General features: G+C 43.9%; 1 protein-coding gene across 22 annotated transcripts in view; it reads left to right on the top strand.

Moving 5' to 3' along the window:
• Positions 1-15952, top strand: part of TNC (tenascin C) — a 98464-nt gene extending 82512 nt beyond the window's left edge. For 12 of the 22 annotated variants that reach the window (XM_046901671.1, XM_040648966.2, XM_040648967.2 and 9 more), the window contains 13 exons: positions 663-935; positions 2433-2705; positions 6814-6936; positions 7716-7859; positions 8963-9082; positions 9424-9567; positions 9871-10001; positions 10549-10681; positions 11772-11923; positions 12384-12480; positions 13106-13267; positions 13826-13989; positions 14653-15952. In XM_046901671.1, coding sequence (XP_046757627.1) covers positions 663-935; positions 2433-2705; positions 6814-6936; positions 7716-7859; positions 8963-9082; positions 9424-9567; positions 9871-10001; positions 10549-10681; positions 11772-11923; positions 12384-12480; positions 13106-13267; positions 13826-13989; positions 14653-14763 — 2027 coding nt within the window. In that variant the 3' untranslated portion in view covers positions 14764-15952. Of the gene's footprint in view, positions 1-662; positions 936-1149; positions 1211-2432; positions 2706-6813; positions 6937-7715; positions 7860-8962; positions 9083-9423; positions 9568-9870; positions 10002-10548; positions 10682-11771; positions 11924-12383; positions 12481-13105; positions 13268-13825; positions 13990-14652 lie in introns of those variants that run through there. The other 10 variants (XM_040648979.2, XM_046901673.1, NM_205456.5 and 7 more) reach the window with 6 other exon arrangements.
• Positions 15953-19411: the final 3459 nt, after the last annotated feature.

Raw genomic sequence — 19411 nt, 5'->3', positions numbered from 1 at the left:
GAACAGGTTATTGCTCTGTTCTGTGATCATTAGCCCCTGCCCTTAGCCTGTGCAAATTCTTGCTTCTCTCCTATTGCCCACAAAAGCAATTTTGCAAGTGTTTAGTCCTTGCACTGGCTGTGACCTGGCTGATGGATGCCCTGCTTCGCACAGTCCTGCTGGCATCACTGACCCTCCACCGCTGAAAAGGCTGGAGATGCTCATGTGAGGTAGAGAGGAAGGAATGCAAGATATAGGAACTGTGAATGTCGAGGTTGAGACTTGTCCCTAAAGCAGCCGTGGTGGAGGCAACTGAAAGGAAATGAAAGCTTTTGTTTTGGTTATAGCTGCCTTCTAGTGCATGTGCAACAAGAGTAATGTGCTTACCCGTTGAGCTTGGAAGGAATTTCAAAGGAGCTTGTGAGATGAGGTGTTAAAATGTGCTAGAGGAAAATTAAGAATTGAACATTTAACTTTTGGAGGCTCCATTGAAAATCCTGGCCTTGTGATCTGGGCTGTACACTTCAATTAATTCCATATTTTGGGCAAAAAAAAGTTGTGATTTATGTCTGGTGGAATCTGTGACATTTTCTAATTTGCAATGTGTTTTTTTGTTTTTGTTTTTTTGTTTTTTTTTTTGCTTCTTTTTTTTGTGTGTGTTTTTGCACCTTCCCTTCTTTTAGAGGCCATGCCCCCACTGGAAAACCTAACTGTCTCTGATATTAACCCTTACGGGTTCACAGTGTCATGGATGGCATCGGAGAATGCCTTCGACAGCTTTCTTGTAGTCGTGGTGGACTCTGGCAAGCTGCTGGACCCACAGGAGTTCCTCCTTACGGGAGCCCAGCGGCAACTGAAGCTTAAAGGCCTTATAACTGGCATTGGCTATGAGGTTATGCTTTATGGTTTTGCCAAGGGGCACCAAACAAAGCCCCTAAGCACTGTGGCTGTTACAGGTATTTTAATGTGAACAAATTGTTCTCTTCCACTTTTTTTCTTTCTTGCTTTTCTTCTCACATGGAAGTTGTTTTATGCAATCCATTTGCAAAACAGACCTTGGCTTTTGCATCCCTTTCTGCATCGTGGCTACACATAACTCCTCGTGGTTGATCGGTTCACCAATGAAATTCCATTCCTTTTAACTTGATGTTTCCTTTTTCTCTTTGTGAGGGATCCTGTAGAGACGCATGACGTGGGTTGAGGGGTGAAAGTTTCTGCTATGTTCATGCAGGTACTTCTAACTGGAGTCTTTCAAGAGAAATAGCTGCATGCGGGAGCTCGTCTTGTTAACAGCTGCTGGGCACCTCAGCATTCTCCAACTTGCCAACCATCTCCCAGATTCTTCAGGAGGAAATCATCCTGGTTTTCCTGCCTATGGCCTTGTTTCTTTCACTCTCTCTGTGTTCTGCACACAGAACATAGTGTGGTCACTGCCATCCATAACGTTGGCATCTCTCTCCACAAAACCTTAGCTTGTGTTCTCAGCCTCATCATAACTGCTGTCTTCCAGCAGCATTTGAATAATTTTCTTGAAAAGTCATTGCAGACTGATTCTCTAGCCCTATAACCCTCAAGTCTCATCTCCACATTGCTGACAATGCAGCAGTAAAGCTGGGGGTTACCTGACTGCAGGGTCATGGGAAAATAAATAGGAACATCTTCCTCTGGAAGATAGAAGTACCTTGGAGATGCTGTAAGACAGTAACCACTCCAACAGCATTTCTGTTGGTAGAGATGCTTGACTATACTGAGCTGAAGGTGTTTTGTGGTTGTTTAATAACTTACAGCTCCTAGGATCCTCTTGAATGGGTTTGTTCACCGAGGACAGCAGGTCTTGCACATTGCATTTAAATGTATGAATTTTCATGATTCCCCATTGCTGCTTCAGCATTTGTTTAACATCAAAAAGTGAAGGGTTCTTCTGATCTAAAGCATCACAGAGGCCAGAAATGCATGGAATAAGGGTTTTGCATGAAGGGAGAAGACTCTTTCAAGCAGCTTCTATGTTGTCTTCCTAACAGACAGAGACCTGACCACGTTACAGGCATGCCTGCAGATCTATAACAAGAGCTTGTTTTTATCATATATAAAGGTTTCACATGTGGTGGGTAACTCAATGAAAAGTAAGGGACCAATGCACTTCCAACTTCCTATCAGCATGTGTAATTTTGCATGGCGGAGACAAATGATGTATTTCCATGTAGTGGACTTATGATAGAGTGAAAAGTTTGAATGAGCCCACACACACCCTCATATATATCCTTTGGTATGTGTAAAATGCTAATGTTCTTCTTTTTTTTTTTTTTTTTTAATAGCCAGCAGATTGTTTCCCTTTCTTTGAACTGTGGTTGGATGCTTGCAGTATGCTATAGCCAGACCTCAGGAAGGTCACTAATGAACTGATTCAAACAATCACTTTTTTTTTCCCCTACTGCTATCTTCTCCTTTTTTAGAGGCAGAACCCGAGGTGGACAACCTTCTGGTTTCAGATGCTACCCCAGACGGCTTCCGTCTGTCCTGGACTGCAGATGATGGGGTTTTCGACAGTTTTGTTCTAAAAATCAGGGATACCAAAAGGAAATCTGATCCACTGGAACTCATAGTACCAGGCCATGAGCGCACCCATGATATAACAGGGCTGAAAGAGGGCACTGAGTATGAAATTGAGCTCTATGGAGTTAGCAGTGGACGGCGCTCCCAACCCATAAATTCAGTAGCAACCACAGGTATTGTCTTTGCGGTAGGAAAAATGTGTTCATGCCTCATTCTGTTAACATTTCTTTTTTTTCTAGGTGGTCTGAGCAGTTACTGAGACCTTCAAACTGTCTCCTGCATGTCACCTACCCAAGTTTGATTGTTCGTATTGTTTTTGCATGAAAATATGCAGATTCTGGTCATGTAAAAGGTTCTTGAGGCTTAGATTGAACTCTTCAGCTTAACTGAAATGAAGAATGGGTTCATAATTTGAAGCATTTCATTTGGGCACTTTTGAATGGAACTTTTCATTGTTTTTTCCATCAGTACCATGATGTCATTTTGAAATATTTAGATCTGAAAAAATGAAGCAATGCCCTTACATCCAAATTCTCTCTTCAAAAAACGTGGGGATTGCTGATTTCTGGGATGAGAAGAGGATGGTTGAGTTCAGCGCATGAGGAAGCCAACAGAAATGTGTAAAAGATTTTGTGTCCAGCTATAACCCACAGCAAAGGACCAACAGTAACTCAGTATGAAACAGCTTGCCCTAAAATAGCATGACCTCACGACTCACCTCAGTGTCTGCAGTAGCAGTTGTTAGCAAGGAAAGGCACATTTCTGAGCAGCTCCACTGTCTGCCATCACAGCCCTTGAATAAACACATACCCACTCACCCAGACATTTACATGCATCCATCACAGGGCACCTTTCTCCAGGCTCATGTGGGCTGTCTCGTAATGGAGAAGGATGCTCGAAGTCAACTGCACTTATTAGCGGCATGTCCGCATTTCCACTGACCTCAGGACATTTATGGTAAACCACTAACTGTTATCATCTTCCTCATGACTACATTCTAATTTGGTCCTTTCAGGGAGATTTAGCACATGTCACCTCATGGTGCCAATAGCCCCAAAGATGTTTTTCAGCCGTAAATAGCCCATGGATAATTGATAATAGAGTTGGAACCACAAAAATCCAGCTAAGTAACTCAAACTGCATGTTACACCGCATCAGATAGCTGGGGCCACCAAGGCATCTAACAAGTTTCTTATTTAGGAGCTGGCTATTTGGAGAAACATGTGCATATTTATAACAAATCCAATTTAACGGCAAAGTAACATTTGCTGCCTCTGCAATGGGTGGCTGAGACAGGTTCGTGTGCAGCCTTGCTTTATTCTAGCCTGTGTAGAGTGTATGAGTGAGCAAGAAATAAGTGTCAGAATGTCTTCAGCTTTAGTAAAGGAAGCAGAAAAATCCCACTAGGAACAAAGACTGCCGGCAAACGACCAGCAAACCTAACCCAAACATTACCATGGAAATGAGGTCATGAAAATGAAAGCTGAAAGGATTGAAAATCCCACTCTGTATTTATCACTCACGCTTCTCCCTTCTTCCTTACATGGGCACATACCCTTGTGTAAACATATGCAGTCATCAGGGATCAGATCTGCTACTGGTGTAAATCAGTGCAGTTGAAGACATCTGCTTTAAGCATCACTAAGCAACCCTCTCCCGAGGTCTGATCTTGTATCTATGCATGCAAAGCCATCCACCCACTGAAAGGAAGGAGAGGGAGGAAAGACCTTGCGTGTTCATTGGGTGGATTGTCCTCCTCTGTGGTTTCCTTCCTTACTTTCACCAATTCCGCTGTGATAGAAGACATTAACCATAAGATCACTGCAGAGTGAGGCAGCATTGCACAGAGCTGCAGTGCCTGATCTAGTTGGCACGAGGGAGTTTGCACACTGATGCTCTCAGAGGAAGTCGGTGTCTCTTGGAGATTCTTCTATATAATATCTGTGAAGATGCAATTCAGCCCTCAGCAGGAGACTGGTGGCTGTGTGCCAGTTAATATCCTTGGTAGGAAGTGTGGGACTCATGCTGCTAATTTCCTCTTCTTTAAATGGTGTTTTGCCACATTCTGATGGGATTTTCCATCTGAGAGAATCCCAAAATGCTCTTTATACATGATAAATGTAGTCTGATGCTCCATGATTCTAAGGAGAAGAAAGCTAGTGAACATATTCTTGTAGTCTGTTAGTGAGGAAAGAACATTTTTTTAGGAAAAAAAAAACCAAAAAAACAAAAAACCACAAATAATCAGAGCTTTGTGAGTATCGTGGACCTCACAGGCAGGCCTCAGTCAAAGATAGAGCTAATGAGGAGTGGTGCTGGAGGATAATGCTAATGATCTGTGTCTGTCCAACAGCTGCACTGAGTTGTTTTTTTTTTTGTGTGTGTGTGTGTGTGTGTGTGTGTTTGTGTGTGTGTGATAAAAAAAACAGAAGCACCCTGGCCTGCTTTTTCTATGCCTGCTTAATTCTGGCTTTCAGGTGGCTCAAGATGGTATCACTTGCTGCTATTTCATTTCCCTGTGCTCAAAGGAACTGCTCTGTTACCTGTTACTCATTCTAGGACTGGTGCTTGCCAGAAGGTTCCCACGTGCTTTGTTTGCCATGTTTGCTCCTAGGAAAGCAGATGCAGTTGGGGTAATGGGGATGCGGGACTCTTTTGTAGTTAAGGCTTTTCTTACTGTTATTTGCTATGCAGCAATTTACCTGGTACAGCAAACATGCATGAAGTGTGTACTCATGAAAGTGTGCACAGCAGAATTCAAATGGCATGGTTAGGTGCTTATTTTCTGGATAAGGCTGAAGTATCTGTGTGCATGAAACCCCTGAATGCTGGACCAAAGAGAGCGGTGGGCCATGGTGTTACCCATCACAATTTAGATTGAGTAGTTTAGGTGTCATGTAGCTTTGCTAACCCTACCTTGCTCTCTTCCTTCTCTTACTCTTTCTTTCTCTGGCTTTTCCATGTGATCAAACCCCCCAAGCCCAAAATGTCTTGTGAGAAATGATTTACATTTCTCTTGAGGGCTCGGTTGTTTTTCTTTCCTTGACTTTTGGTTGATTTAGTGCATTGCTGCTGGAGCTTTGGGGACACATGGAACAAACAGCCCTCTTTGACTTCTTTCCCGCAGACACGTTCTTTCCAATCTGTTCCAAGCACAGTCACTTTTTTTTTCCTTCTTTTGCTACCTTCCCCTTGCCCACAGCTTGTTTCCACCACTCTTAATGTGGTTTATGTTTGGGATCTGTCGCCTTTGTGCTAATGCCTCAGTATGTGTGGGCTGTTTGTTTCTTTTCACATTTCAGCGTTGTTTTGGTTACAGCCAGAAAAGCAAATTGGAAGTGAGATGCTGAGTGTAAACTTAGAAGTAGCAGATCCTTTCACCGTGTCCTTCCAGAAGTCCTTTCAATCACGTTTTGCAGTAGCTTATTTAAGCTTTAAAGTAGAATGTTTCAGATTGTGGTACACACTGGTTTGCATCTTCAGATTGGATCATTTTGGCAACACTCATTAGACTTTGTCTGCAAGGCTCAACAACGAGGTCATGCCAATGAGTGTCCCAGCTTAGTGATCTGATTTTATACAGGCAAATGTTGTGCTCAGGTTTGGACAGGGTAAAGCTGGATTGTACGGCAGAAAGCTGCAGTGATACCACAAGTGCCTTTCCTATGTACCTAAGAAAAATTGTTGTTTCTAATAGTGTTTCCAAGAAGAAAACCTAATATTGTAGGGTTAAGCCATCAGAAGTTTGCTTACAGGCAGGCAGTGCTTGAGAGGATGGTTCCTACAGGGGGACGTGAGCCCAGGTCTCTTTTAGGCATCCTATGGTAGAAGCTTTATGCTCAATGAGAGGCATCTCTGCATTGCCAAGGGTTGCTGTGTGTCACAAATAGGGCTCCAAAACTCAACAGAAAGACTAAAAATCATCCAAGTGAAACTAGGTTAGAAAAACTGATAAGTACAATGGTCATAAAATGGTACTCCTGTAAGTGTTGCTCCATACACGGAAATCTCTTGTTTTGTGGACACATCTGTGGTATTTTTAAGTTAGAAACTACTGTAACATTACTGAAAATTGAAAATTAAGACCAAGTAGATTATTGCTCTCAGTGTGTGATAAAACCATTAACTGGTACTGCCTGCATCTATGTTGCCTTGTAGAGTACTGATAGCATCAGCTCCTGGCATACAGGAGGAATGCAAGTCACAGCACCAAGGACTGGTGAACAAATTACTGACCTTTTCTCTCTCTGTGGTGTGTTTTCCTCTCTTCTCCACTGACAGTTGTGGGATCTCCCAAGGGAATCTCTTTCTCGGACATCACAGAAAACTCTGCTACAGTCAGCTGGACACCCCCCCGCAGCCGTGTGGATAGCTACAGGGTCTCCTATGTCCCCATCACAGGTGGTGAGTGTGGGAACATGGATGGTAAAGGGGAGAGAGAAAACTGTATCTGAGAGATGGCCCTCGGAACAACAGCTGTAAGCCATGGTTATCAGACTTCTCAAAGGTAGTGATATTTCTTAGTAATCTCAGGAAGGGAACGACTACTGAGCAAACACTGCAGATGCCATGATCATAAAAGAAGTGCTCTTAGATAAAACAGGTAAAGATGTAGATCTCTAGATAATGTAAATGTACATGTGTAGTGATCCCACAAAAGAAAAGAAATGACCTACAATCATGATCAAGCATTTGCCCATGTATTCTGCTGGAATAAACCCAGAATTTGAGAGAAGTATCTGTCATAAATCCTCACAACTTACAGTAATATACAGTATATCTTTATTTAAAATGAGATGGGTGAAGGAGAAACTCATCATGCTTGGTTTATCTTTGTCTGTCCTCTGCAAGAAGTCAAGCAGTTCTAAACTAGCAAGTCCTATCCTTGCATGTATAAGAATTTGTATGCAGGTAGTGCTGTTTTCATCTCTTTTATAAAGTTTTGATATCAGAAATACTGATTTTTTTCCTCACTGTTGGCGTACCAGTAGGAAAGAAATAGAAACCATTGTCTTAGAGTCAGCTGTTGTGGCCACAGTTTGTTTTTCCATTAGTGGTAGGAAAAATTCAACTCCTGTGCATGTGCATTCACATTGATCACAATGTGTTTAACCTGAAACACACTTCTTTCAAGCATTTATGGAAAACTGCCATTAATCCATTGACATTTGCATTTGTCATAGGCACTCCCAATGTTGTTACAGTTGATGGAAGCAAGACAAGGACAAAGCTGGTGAAGTTAGTCCCAGGTGTAGACTACAACGTTAATATCATCTCTGTGAAAGGCTTTGAAGAAAGCGAACCCATTTCTGGAATTCTGAAAACAGGTAATACACAAATAGCAGCTTTTCATATACGTTGTCTGCATCACAGAACAGACTCAGGAGTGAAGGACTTTGATCTTGTCCCCTCTTTCCTTTGTGTCTTTGTACTTCAGGTGAGAGCAGAGCTTGCAGGTTTGATCAGGCTCCTGCTCTGCCAAGAGCAGAGCTGACTTGCAGTGGGGCAGGGACACTTCATGTGTTTACAGCCTACTACACAGAAGCAAAAGGAAGTTTAATTAATACCATTCTACTGATGTGGGAGCAAAGAACCAGCTCACTGGGCAGTTCAGCCCACTTTCTGTTGTGTTCTCCACATCTCCCAAATTCCCGACTGTGTCCTAAGCACAAAAACATGCTCTCTCTTGTTCTCTCTTGTTTTTTTCCTACAATATACCTTTAAATATCCCCACGGGAAATGTTTTTGCCACCATGAAGTCTCATTTGTTCATTATTTTTGGAGCCTGACAAGTGTTCAGAGAACTGTGGCAAGGACAAGATGATGTATATTGGATAATAAAGTGCAATTTATAGCCTGTTCCAGCCGTACTGGGGGCAGACATCTCTCCCAGCATAGGGAGTGCATAAAAGGAGGTGCAAAGCAGAGTCCCACAAGGAAGTAAGGCATGATGTTTGGATGGTTAGCTGGCTGTTGAATTGGGTTATTTTTGTAAGTGTAGGGCAAGCTGTTGGAAGGTCACAGTGGCTATCAATTGCTGTCACATTAGTTATTTTTCCCAAGCTCTGTCTCCTGAGTTCGCTCCAAGAAGCAGTCCAGACTTGAGGGTGTTGAGAGAAAATATGTCAGCTCTGACAGAGCTGATAAGATTGATGTTATCAGGACTGATCTGAGAATGCAGTTAGTTATGTCTGTTCCCAGTGTTTAATCTTTCCACGTGTTGACCTCCCGTCTCCAGTGGAGGCATTTGATGTCACTTTATAGACACTGATGTTTTTTCTGCAGAGCTCCACTATTCCAAAGGGAACCGTAAAAGCTGCTGCATCAAGCAGTAATGTTTGCACATTTTGCATTGTATGGCTGCAACAGAGAATTGCACAGAGCTGATAGTAATTGTCAAATTCCTTCATCATATTATCATTTCTTCCAGCTCTGGACAGCCCGTCAGGACTGGTAGTGATGAACATTACAGACTCGGAGGCTCTGGCAACCTGGCAGCCTGCAATTGCAGCTGTGGATAATTACATTGTCTCCTACTCTTCTGAGGATGGTGAGTTAGTGATGGGTTGGGGAGCTGTGATTCCAGGAGGACAGGCCCAGGAGGGAGCGGGTGGCTGTCACTTGATGGAGACGCCTTGCTGGAAGCATGTTAAAAAACCACCAATTTAGTTAATGCTTTCTTAATTCAGGCATGAACAAAGATACTCTTGAACTCATGAACTTCTTGGAAAGGTGCTATAACTCATAAGAACACTAGAGAGTGCTAACACTCTTAGTTCTGGTGTTCACTCTTAGGCTCTGGTGTTAACCCAGGATCACCTAGCGGAGCTCGGAGCTGAGCACACCACAGCATGCCTGAACGACTGCCTCTCTTCTGTCTCTTCTTCTTAGAGCCAGAAGTTACACAGATGGTATCAGGAAACACAGTGGAGTACGACCTGAATGGCCTTCGACCTGCGACAGAGTACACCCTGAGGGTGCATGCAGTGAAGGATGCGCAGAAGAGCGAGACCCTCTCCACCCAGTTCACTACAGGTGCTGTGTCCCACCCTGCTGGGAGAGGAGGCGGGCTGCCATCTCCTTGGTCCCAAAGGCTTCCTTTCCTCTATTACCACTACGTCAGCCAACATGTGCACTTTTTGCTAGAAACTTGAATTTTGAAAGCACTCACACCGTGTTTTTAATCATAAAATTTAGGATGACTTTTTTTTTCCCCCCCTTTAATTTTCAATTTCTGCAGAGGGAAAGCGTGCTTTCCAAGCCTGTATTCATAGCCTTCCTGTAACCTCTGTGCTGAACTCTGTATCAGTGTGTGATTGTAATTTCTCTCTCCTTCAGGACTCGATGCTCCAAAAGATTTAAGTGCTACCGAGGTTCAGTCAGAAACAGCTGTGATAACGTGGAGGCCTCCACGTGCTCCTGTCACTGATTACCTCCTGACCTACGAGTCCATTGATGGCAGAGTCAAGGTAGAGCACTTGTATCCAAACCTGAAGGGCTGTACCTCAAAACTGGGCAGTAAAGATGCGCCAAAAAGGGTTCTGATTTTCAGGAAAGCAGAATGTCTGAGCATGCTGAAAATCAGTGCTTTAAAGTTACACACACACACACATGCACACACACACACACACACACAAAAAAAAAAAAAAAAAAAAAAAAGCCTTTTGAGGTCTGGAGAATGATATTTCCAGATTTGTCCTAAAGGATGATTCTGCTGAGTTGTTATGTGAGTTGCACAGAGTCACCTATGCAGTGCGTATATTCAAGTCATGTAAACGTTTGTGCTGACCTGCTTTTAAACCACACAGCTTACAGACTATGGCATGAAACATTCACCTCCATACAGTGAAGAAAGTGAGCAGGACAAAACCTTTGAGGAATACAAGTTTTGCATGAAATAACATAAATGGTTAAAGATACAACCGTAATCACCACAAAAAGAAACTGAACTGTTACAGTTCAACTTAGTATGATTTTCTCACTGAGATTTCCTTGTGTTGTTTATCATCCCCATAGGAAGTCATCCTAGACCCTGAGACAACCTCCTACACCCTGACAGAGCTGAGCCCATCCACTCAATACACAGTGAAACTTCAGGCACTGAGCAGATCTATGAGGAGCAAAATGATCCAGACTGTTTTCACCACAAGTAAGGACCTTAGAGTGTGTAAGCAGATGAAAATGCAAAAGTCCCGTTCTCCCAAAGCTGTAGTATCATCTGCTTCCCCAAAACTGGAAGGATGACCTTTGTTCCTTTATGTCCAGCCACATTATCTCTGTAGTCTTCTTTCTGATGAAACACCCTGCCTTTCCCATGTAAAATCCCAAATGGGATGTCGCATCTTAAAATCCACACTGACCCCTTGAGTTATCTTTATCTTGATGCATAGCAAGCTGTTACAACAAATCAGCTTTTTAAACTGAAATGATGCAAACCACACCCAAACACACAGATCTGTTCAGCAGTCTTCAGAGCTGAATTTCTGAACAGGTTTTTTTCTCTTCTTTCTGAGGTCAGTTTGTGTACTGTCACACTGGTATGTCCATTCCAACTCTCATAGGACAGCCCTGTAGTAAGCTGAATTCCAGAATAGATTGGGTTCTTTGAAGGGCACTTCACAGTTGACATTTCTGACAGTCACTGGTCTCATTGACACATCTTTTGATGACAAGAAAAATATTATGTTGCTTAGTAGCAACTGTAAAATCTTGCCTGTCATATGTCTCCCTTTTCACAGACCCAGCAGCACTTTCAACCATCTCCATTGCTCCATCTGCCCTTGTACCAACTTCAGTCCAAGGACTCGTGGAAGTCACACAGCCCCCATTCTGCTCCCAGTCAGTCCCTATGTAAAGCAGGATGACACCAGAAATAGGAGAATTCATCTGTGTGTGTTTAAGAGACATTTGGCTAACTGACACGGATCATACCATTTAAATATTGAGCTGGCAGATGTACTCCCCTCGTAACAGGCAATAGTTATTTGGCATTCATGGTGCTCCCAAAAGTGTAGACAGATGTGCAAAACCTTACCCATAAGAAAAATGCATGTCATCTTATGTTTATTGTAATTTTTTTGTACGTATGATAGCAATCACGAGCCAGTTTCCGGGCTTAGCACATGACTACGCCATTGATCACCATGAGTCATTTGAGTTCAACAAGTTAATTATAATTGATGATCTCTTAAGGACTGTTTTCTATTTTCTTTTTCTTTTTTTTTTTTTTTTTTGTGCAGCTGGTCTTCTTTATCCTTATCCTAAAGACTGCTCCCAAGCTCTCCTGAATGGAGAGGTCACCTCTGGGCTCTACACTATTTATCTGAATGGAGACAGGACACAGCCTCTGCAAGTCTTCTGTGACATGGCTGAAGATGGAGGTGGATGGATTGTGAGTAAAGGGGGGAACCTGACATGTATAGCAAGGGTAATAGGTCCCATTCCTGCTTTCCTTCAGCACTGCTCACATAGCTCTGTTATCGGAGTATCAGTGATCTCTCTTCACTGGATGGAGGGGAAGCTGAAACAAACATCCTAGATACCTTAAAAACAGACAGTAAGGTGAAATGAAGGGGAACTGACTCAATTTAGATGGGCATGAGAGTTCAAAGATGCAGAGAATAGAAACTGGAAAACCACCTTACCTGGGGGAGTCTGAGAACACAATAGAAAAGTCTTACTTAAAAAACATAAGGAGTTGGTGAACCTGGTGAAGGACCTGGTGAACAGGTCTGAGTGATAGGGGCAGGGAAGCAGCAATGCTAAGTTCTGCATTGGCAAAAGCTGCATTGCTAGCACTCCTTCTGCTAAGGCAGTTTGACTGTAACTCTTCTTTTATGCTGTGGCTGTAGGTGTTCCTGAGGCGTCAAAATGGAAAGGAAGATTTCTACAGGAACTGGAAGAATTACGTGGCCGGCTTTGGAGATCCCAAGGATGAATTCTGGATAGGTAAGTGGCAAGAATTCATCTTACTCTAGAAAGCCCGAAGAAGGAAACAAAGCCCAAAAGACAAGGAGCCATTCTGAAGCCTCTGCTCAATTGGCAGGAGTATTTAAAGGGGAACACAGTCCAGGCAAAGGAGGAGCAAGCTGCAGGGGAGGCTGAGATAGCCAGGTCCAACCCAGTCTCTTCATAAAGATCACACCTCTTGGGTGACCAAATGTTCCAAACCAATGCTCGATGGTGCTCTGTAAGAAGTCAGAACGTGAGAAGCAACTGCAAATGCTCTTCTTTCTGTACTTCTTGGATATCCCTAATAAGAATAAAACAACAATTAATGAAGTGGGGTAAAAAGCAAATGTGTAGAGGCTGGACTACATTTTATTTGCTCGCAGATGGAAGACAGTGATGATCACGCAGTACTGGCTTTGGTTACTTTTCTCCAGGCACTCCATGCTGCTGTGATTTGAAGGGCTGAGATGGTCTCTAAAACTGTTCCTTTTTCATTTTGTGCCAACATTGCCCCACAGCTTAAATAGCTGTTTTTCTAACTTGTGCTATTGTCCTGTGGTATCTGTCCAAGCCAGTTTGACGCCTTTTGTAGGACAAATGGATCACTCTCGTATTTCCACAGGTCTGGAGAACCTCCACAAAATCAGCTCTCAGGGGCAGTACGAGCTGCGTGTGGATCTGAGAGACAGAGGTGAGACAGCCTATGCTGTGTACGACAAGTTCAGCGTTGGAGATGCCAAGACCCGGTACCGGCTGAGGGTGGATGGCTACAGTGGCACAGCAGGTGAGCTGAAATATGTATTTCTTCTGTTCTGCAATTTCCTCTCAGCTCAGTCAAGCTTCCAGCATGTGCACGTTGCAGATGAGCATCACAGCGGGTCCCTCTCTCTGGATGTCAGGTGTTTGAAAATATGAACGTATCAATGGCTTTTATGTTTCCGTTCTAAATCCTCCAGTCATTTAGGTGCCACTTTTTATGGCACGCTTGTGACAGAATATAAACAAGTGTATTAAACAGCCACATATCTCATTTGGTCAATACTTGGCTGTCATTTATGCAGCTAATAATAACATGGCAAGGTCTCATCTCTTCAGTGGAATATGCAGCAAAGTTCTGCTATGACATGATTTGTAATTTTGCTGTACAAAGTGGTTTGAGTTGCCTTCAGAAACAAAAATTGTGTGCTTTCTTCTGAAGTAAAACAAGTCAATGTTGAAGAAGCTTAGATACACAGCCAGATGTGTGGTACAGCCCAAACGTTTTGTGCAGGATGATCACTCCCATGCAATCTAAACTATATGATCCACTGACTTTGCTTTTTCTCTTGTCCTTTCCATCCAGGTGACTCCATGACCTACCATAATGGAAGATCCTTCTCCACTTTTGACAAGGACAATGATTCTGCTATCACCAACTGTGCTTTGTCATACAAGGGTGCTTTCTGGTACAAGAATTGTCACCGAGTCAATCTGATGGGCAGATATGGTGACAACAACCACAGTCAGGTGAGTTTGGTGTCTGAAGGCTTCTATAATGTGTCAGAAGGAGTGGAATTGCAGTTATCTGTCTGGTGGTTCAGCTAGCCAGAAAACCATCAGCCAAGCCCACCCTGCAGAGGAAAGAATAATAGGGAAAGATAGGGACAACTGCTCACAAAACAAGAATGCCATGTCAGCTGGAGAAATATTGATGTTTTTGTATGACTTTCCATGGACATCTCAAAAGTCTGCAGGGAACAATTGTAGTTTTCAAGTGCAAAACAAAATGTTCTTCCTGCTGTGAAGATGAAGCAAAGAGTGACAGCTCTGGGAAACAGCTTATGATTTTGTTTGTACAGGCTGTGTGTGCTAGTGGCCAGAGGCCTATGCTTCCCAAAGTCCCTTTGATTTGCTGTGTCTCTTTTACCAAGCTGGAGTGGTAATGCATTGGCACAGACTGCCCAGGGAGGTGGAGGAATCACCATCCATGGAGTTGTCCCAGAACCATGGAGATGTGGCACTGAGGGACGTGGTCAGTGGGCATGGTGGGGGTGGGTTGGGGTTGGACTTGGTGATCTGAGAGGTCTTTTCTAACCTTCATGATCCTGTGAAACAAACAATAAAGGCTGACAACAGAGAAAGAAGTGAAGTGGATGTGTGACTGCTCACGCTTCATCTCTGTCTTTGCAGGGTGTTAATTGGTTCCACTGGAAGGGCCACGAATACTCCATCCAGTTTGCAGAGATGAAGCTGAGACCCTCCAGCTTTCGGAATCTGGAAGGAAGACGAAAGCGAGCATAAAGCCTTGGGATGGTGAAAGGGCTACGGGCAGGGCAACATGGGGAGGGACAGAGAGCGGGGGGCATGGGAGGATCTCTGGCATCACTGGGGTTAGGGGTGTGAGGAGCTGGTAGTCGTACCAAAGCATCGCAACCCTTGGCACAAGAGCCCAAACAACGAGCCTTACGTGTCCCAGCAATTCCAGCAGAGCAGCTCCAGCTCTGCCCACTGCTGATGTCCTTCACACCAAAGACAACGATCTCAAGGGTTGTATGCTGTTTTCTTCATTTTTCTTTTCTCAGCCTCTGGGATGAAGTTCTTCCACGGTCTGACTATCTCTTGGGTGGCCCAGGGTAGGGGAGGGAGAACAGCTTTGTATATTGGTAGTTTGTTTTAGAACCAGCCATATTTTTTACACACAGAAATGTGTATGATTAATTATCATTATTATTATTATTAGATATAATTGAAATCCTTTGGTCGTTGGAAAGCCTTTTTTTATATATATATCAAGTACCACAGAGAAGAAGGGGGGGGGGGGGGGGGGGGGGAGAGGGAAAGCAGTACATTTTTAAACTTGAGCAAAAAAATTAATATTATTAATATAATGACAAAGTAATAATAATAATGATAATAATAAGCTAAGTTTTTGTCATTTTTAAGAGAACAATGCTTTTGGGAACACAGCAGGACAGTGTCTGATTGTAAATTTCTTTTTTTAAATAAAAGCACAATTACTTTTAAATAAATTTCTACCTTTTTTTTTTTTTTTTTTCATACTTGTTGAGTTGGTGCATGTCCAGGGTATCTGTACGTACATGGGGAAGTAAAAGGCTGAAAATGATCAGGCTGCTGAGCCCGTACTGAAAACTGTTCCTTTTGTTAGTGGTTAGCTGTAAGAATTCTGCTGGGTTTCTTGCAGCGAAAGGTCCTTATGGATTTGATTTCTTTTAGAACACATTTCTTTTCTTTTTCCTGCCCAAAAGCTTTTACACGTTTTTCTCAGTGTTACTGACCAACGCTTGCTCCATCTAGGTGGGAATAACTAACAAAAGAAAACAAGAAAAGCACAGAGTTGTTGTTAGGTACCATTGGTGACTTTGAACACTTGTGTAAATAAAGGGCTCTCTTTTTGTATGAATGAAACCTATGTGTAGTTCCTCTGTATCATGCTCTTCAGTTGAAGACAATAAAAGATCTTTTGTTTTAATCCAGTCTCTCTGCCTTGCTTCAAGGTTGTGCTCCTCAAACAGAGCAAATGTTTCGGCCCCTTCCTTGCCAGCTGCAAAGTAAGCTCAGATATTGCTGTTTTCACACGGTATAAAACATGTGTGCACGAGAACAGCACTTCCTCAAGAGGGAAGGAATTCTCAACAGGGAAGGAATCACTTCACCATTGGGTTCTTTCTTCCTAATTTCTCTTCTTCCTATATGCATGTATTACTGCAACCCTTCCATTTCAAAGCGTCAGCTAAGTGTTAGCCCTTGGGAATGGCTGTGTTCCTGGGCCTTCTTGTCCACACCTAGAGGGTGTGCACTCTGTGTTGGGGTTTACTGTCTGAGAAAGGATAATGGCCAGATGGGAAAGCAGGAGAAGGCCCTAACAGAGTTAGTGAAGCATTGGGGGTCTTCTTATCCCATGGTTCCTATGCCTGAATCTCTTGGCCCTCTCCTCCCCCAGCATAAGCACACGGCTGTGGTTGGCTGCCGGCAGATGGCACACAGAGTCTGTCTGTCCTGGTCTGTGCTGCTCTGTTTAGCAGTGCTTGTGAATCCTGCAGCTATCCAGGTCCAGACATCGCCATCCTTGACTGTCGTCTAGTGAATATTGTTTGTTTTGCACAGGAGACACGAATCTCCTTTGACCTTCCAGAGCACTGCAAAGGGTCTGATCTGCTGCACCGTATTCAATTCATTCTTGGGAATTAACAGCTCTTCTTTGCTGTTTGTCAGAGCAAATGGTTAGCACCATAAAAGAGAGCAAGTCCAGTAATGAAGAAACATGCTTTGCTCTCGAGATGTTCTTTGTGTTATTAGGAGACTGCACTAAATTTATATAACTGAGACTGGAAAGCTTTTGCAGTCTGTTTGCAGACGTTCAGAGGAAGAGTTGACATTCACAAAGCAACTTCCTCCCTTCTAGCATCATCACAAAGCTGAGTGTGTCTGGCTGTGATGTCCTGGTTGGTGCTTGGCAGATCCCAACAGGACTGCTGGAAACAGGCTCGGATTTGCACCTTGCTCCAGAAATGACGTGTGCACGCTGCACAGAAGAATGATGGTATTTCCTGTAATTACTCACTGACAGATGCCCTGTTTGGTATTTTTCATGATTACTACCAAGAGAGAGAAACTGGCAAACCTTTAAAGTAACTCATACCAAAACACCCATCTGAACTGGCACAAGCTTGGTTCAGTACCAGAGGGCTCCCCCATGGGCTGCTGTATGGGTTGTTTGCTGTCTGCTTTTTCTCTCCCCTCTCTTCCTGATCATCACCTGTAAGAATGTCTTAAAAATGCACTCACGTTTGAAATCCATTTATAGACCTGCCAAGGGTTCTCCAAATGCCTGCCTGGTAAACCACTGTAGCACTGGGGTGAACGCTTCCCCATCACTTCCATGTGGGAACCCTAAGAGGGCAGGAGGGGAACAGGTTCCAGAAGCTCATGCAGTGAGATCCAAGGGCTCAGAGGTACTGAAGGAGATATTTTGGGAAGGGAACAGGATTCATGGGTTATCCATAAGGGGTAGTTTTGAGATGTGCATGTGGCAAAGCAACTTTTCCAACCCCCGTTGGATTGAACCACACTCCTTCACTCTGTGCATGCCCAGCTCTGCAGAAACCTTTTCTCAGGCTGTGGCCCCAGCAAGACCTCCAATTTGGAGGAGACACTCTTCAGGTGCACCACCTCCAGGTGCAGCTCCCTTAGCTCTCCTTCTGACTCTGCTCTGATTCATTAATCAAAGGAATGCATCTCATTTGTTGCTGGGCTAAACGCAACCACAAAACCATCTTCTCTGAGCTTGCATTAATGAGCAAGCAGCTCAAACCCTGTTAGTGATCTGTAACAGAAGGCAGCTTCTGTTTTCCATCTTTCTCATACAGGGAGTCACTTCATTTGAAATTAGAACTTTCAGTTGCTTTGCTTCAAGAGAATTTGTGTGTAAGCAGGGCTTGAGCAGCATGTAAAACTAGCAGTCAGGTGTATCCTCTCTTCAGGATTTCCGTATCATTTTCTTTGAAATAGTCTGCTCAGAAACCTGACTCTCTTTGTTCATGTGCCTTCTTCTTGGGTATTTCCCCAGCAGCCTCTCCAGGTGAAGAAATCTCAGCACACAGAGCCATCGCAGCTTTCCGTGGGCACTACGCATGTTTGCTCTGATAAACAAGGAGCGGTTGTCATTGGGAGACTGCAAGCAAATATCAGCAGGAGCTGCACATGTGATGTTCGTTCTTGGAAGGCTGATCAGCCTCACTGTAACAAACACGTCTTTATCAGACCTTCCATCTAGAGAATAACATGACCTCTCTGTGGTGAAGATGTCAGTTTAGGTTAGAGGGAAACAAACAAAAGACAACACAAGAAGAGCTCTGGCTTTCTGGGTCATCTGCAGATGCTCACAAACTCTCCCGGGCTCCTTCCCGCAGCTTCAGGAGCAGCAGTGCAAAGCTGGTGATGGCACATTGAGGTGGGTTTCACTTCAGTGGGTGAGGGATTTCCACAGGTCTCCATCTGGGCTGGTATCGACCACGTTCCTCCTGCAGGATGAATCAGGCCTATCTCATTCTGCAGTAGGAATGACATCCCCACGGAGCAGGAAAATGAAACCACCTGCAAGCCTTGCAACACCTCCGTTTAAAGGAAGGTTTTCTGCACATAGGAGGAGTTGGAAAAGAAAGAGGGAGGAAGTTGGTCCATGGCAGATAAGCAGACAAGCTGATGTTCTTCCCAAGCGCAATCTCTCTCTTTCATCCCTCCCACTCCTACACTGAGATACATACACACTTCACTGCCATCCCCTTTAAAGCATGGGGAGCTTGTGGTCTTACTGAGATGGCACCTGAGAAGTTTTTCACATGTGCCCTTTTTGGGTGATATTGAGGATAATGCAGTGTGTGAATGGTTGAGCTGGATATGACATGCAGCATTGCTATTTGCTGCTGTCGTTCCCAAATTCAAGCCAGTTCAAGCCTGTGCTTTCATTGCAGCAGGGAAGGATTCACCCCTGCTGTGTCTTCGGGGGCTGGAACCATTGGGAACGTATGGGTAGGGATGAAGGCTGAGAGCCCGGTGATTTTACTCGTTCACCTCTTTGTCAGGTACTTTCCTCAGAGGAAATCATTCAGCTTCCTGTGTCTTTACTGTAAATTACATGCTGTGGAGAGGAAAGAGAGAGCAAGACAGACAGACAGGAAAAAAAAGGCACAGCGCAGGGGTGGTTCCAGGGCAGACCATCCCTTCTGCCGGCACTTCTGCATCTCCCATGGCCTGAGGTTGTGCAGAAGGGGTTACAGACAGCAGCTAACCCCAGATTTTGTCCACTGCTTAAAGTGAAACTGCTTTAAGACTGAAAGTGCTCGCTTCCTCCCCGCCCTTCCCCTGCCTCTTTACTTTTACTTTACTGGCTGCCTTGCCCTTCTATTTCTGTATCTGGCAGAGAGAGAGA

Source organism: Gallus gallus, chromosome 17 (genome assembly GCF_016699485.2).
Source record: "Gallus gallus isolate bGalGal1 chromosome 17, bGalGal1.mat.broiler.GRCg7b, whole genome shotgun sequence".
Classification (NCBI taxonomy): Eukaryota; Metazoa; Chordata; class Aves; order Galliformes; family Phasianidae; genus Gallus; species Gallus gallus.
The sequence above is the reverse complement of the archived record's forward strand: the minus strand, read 5'-3'. Positions and strand labels throughout refer to the sequence as shown.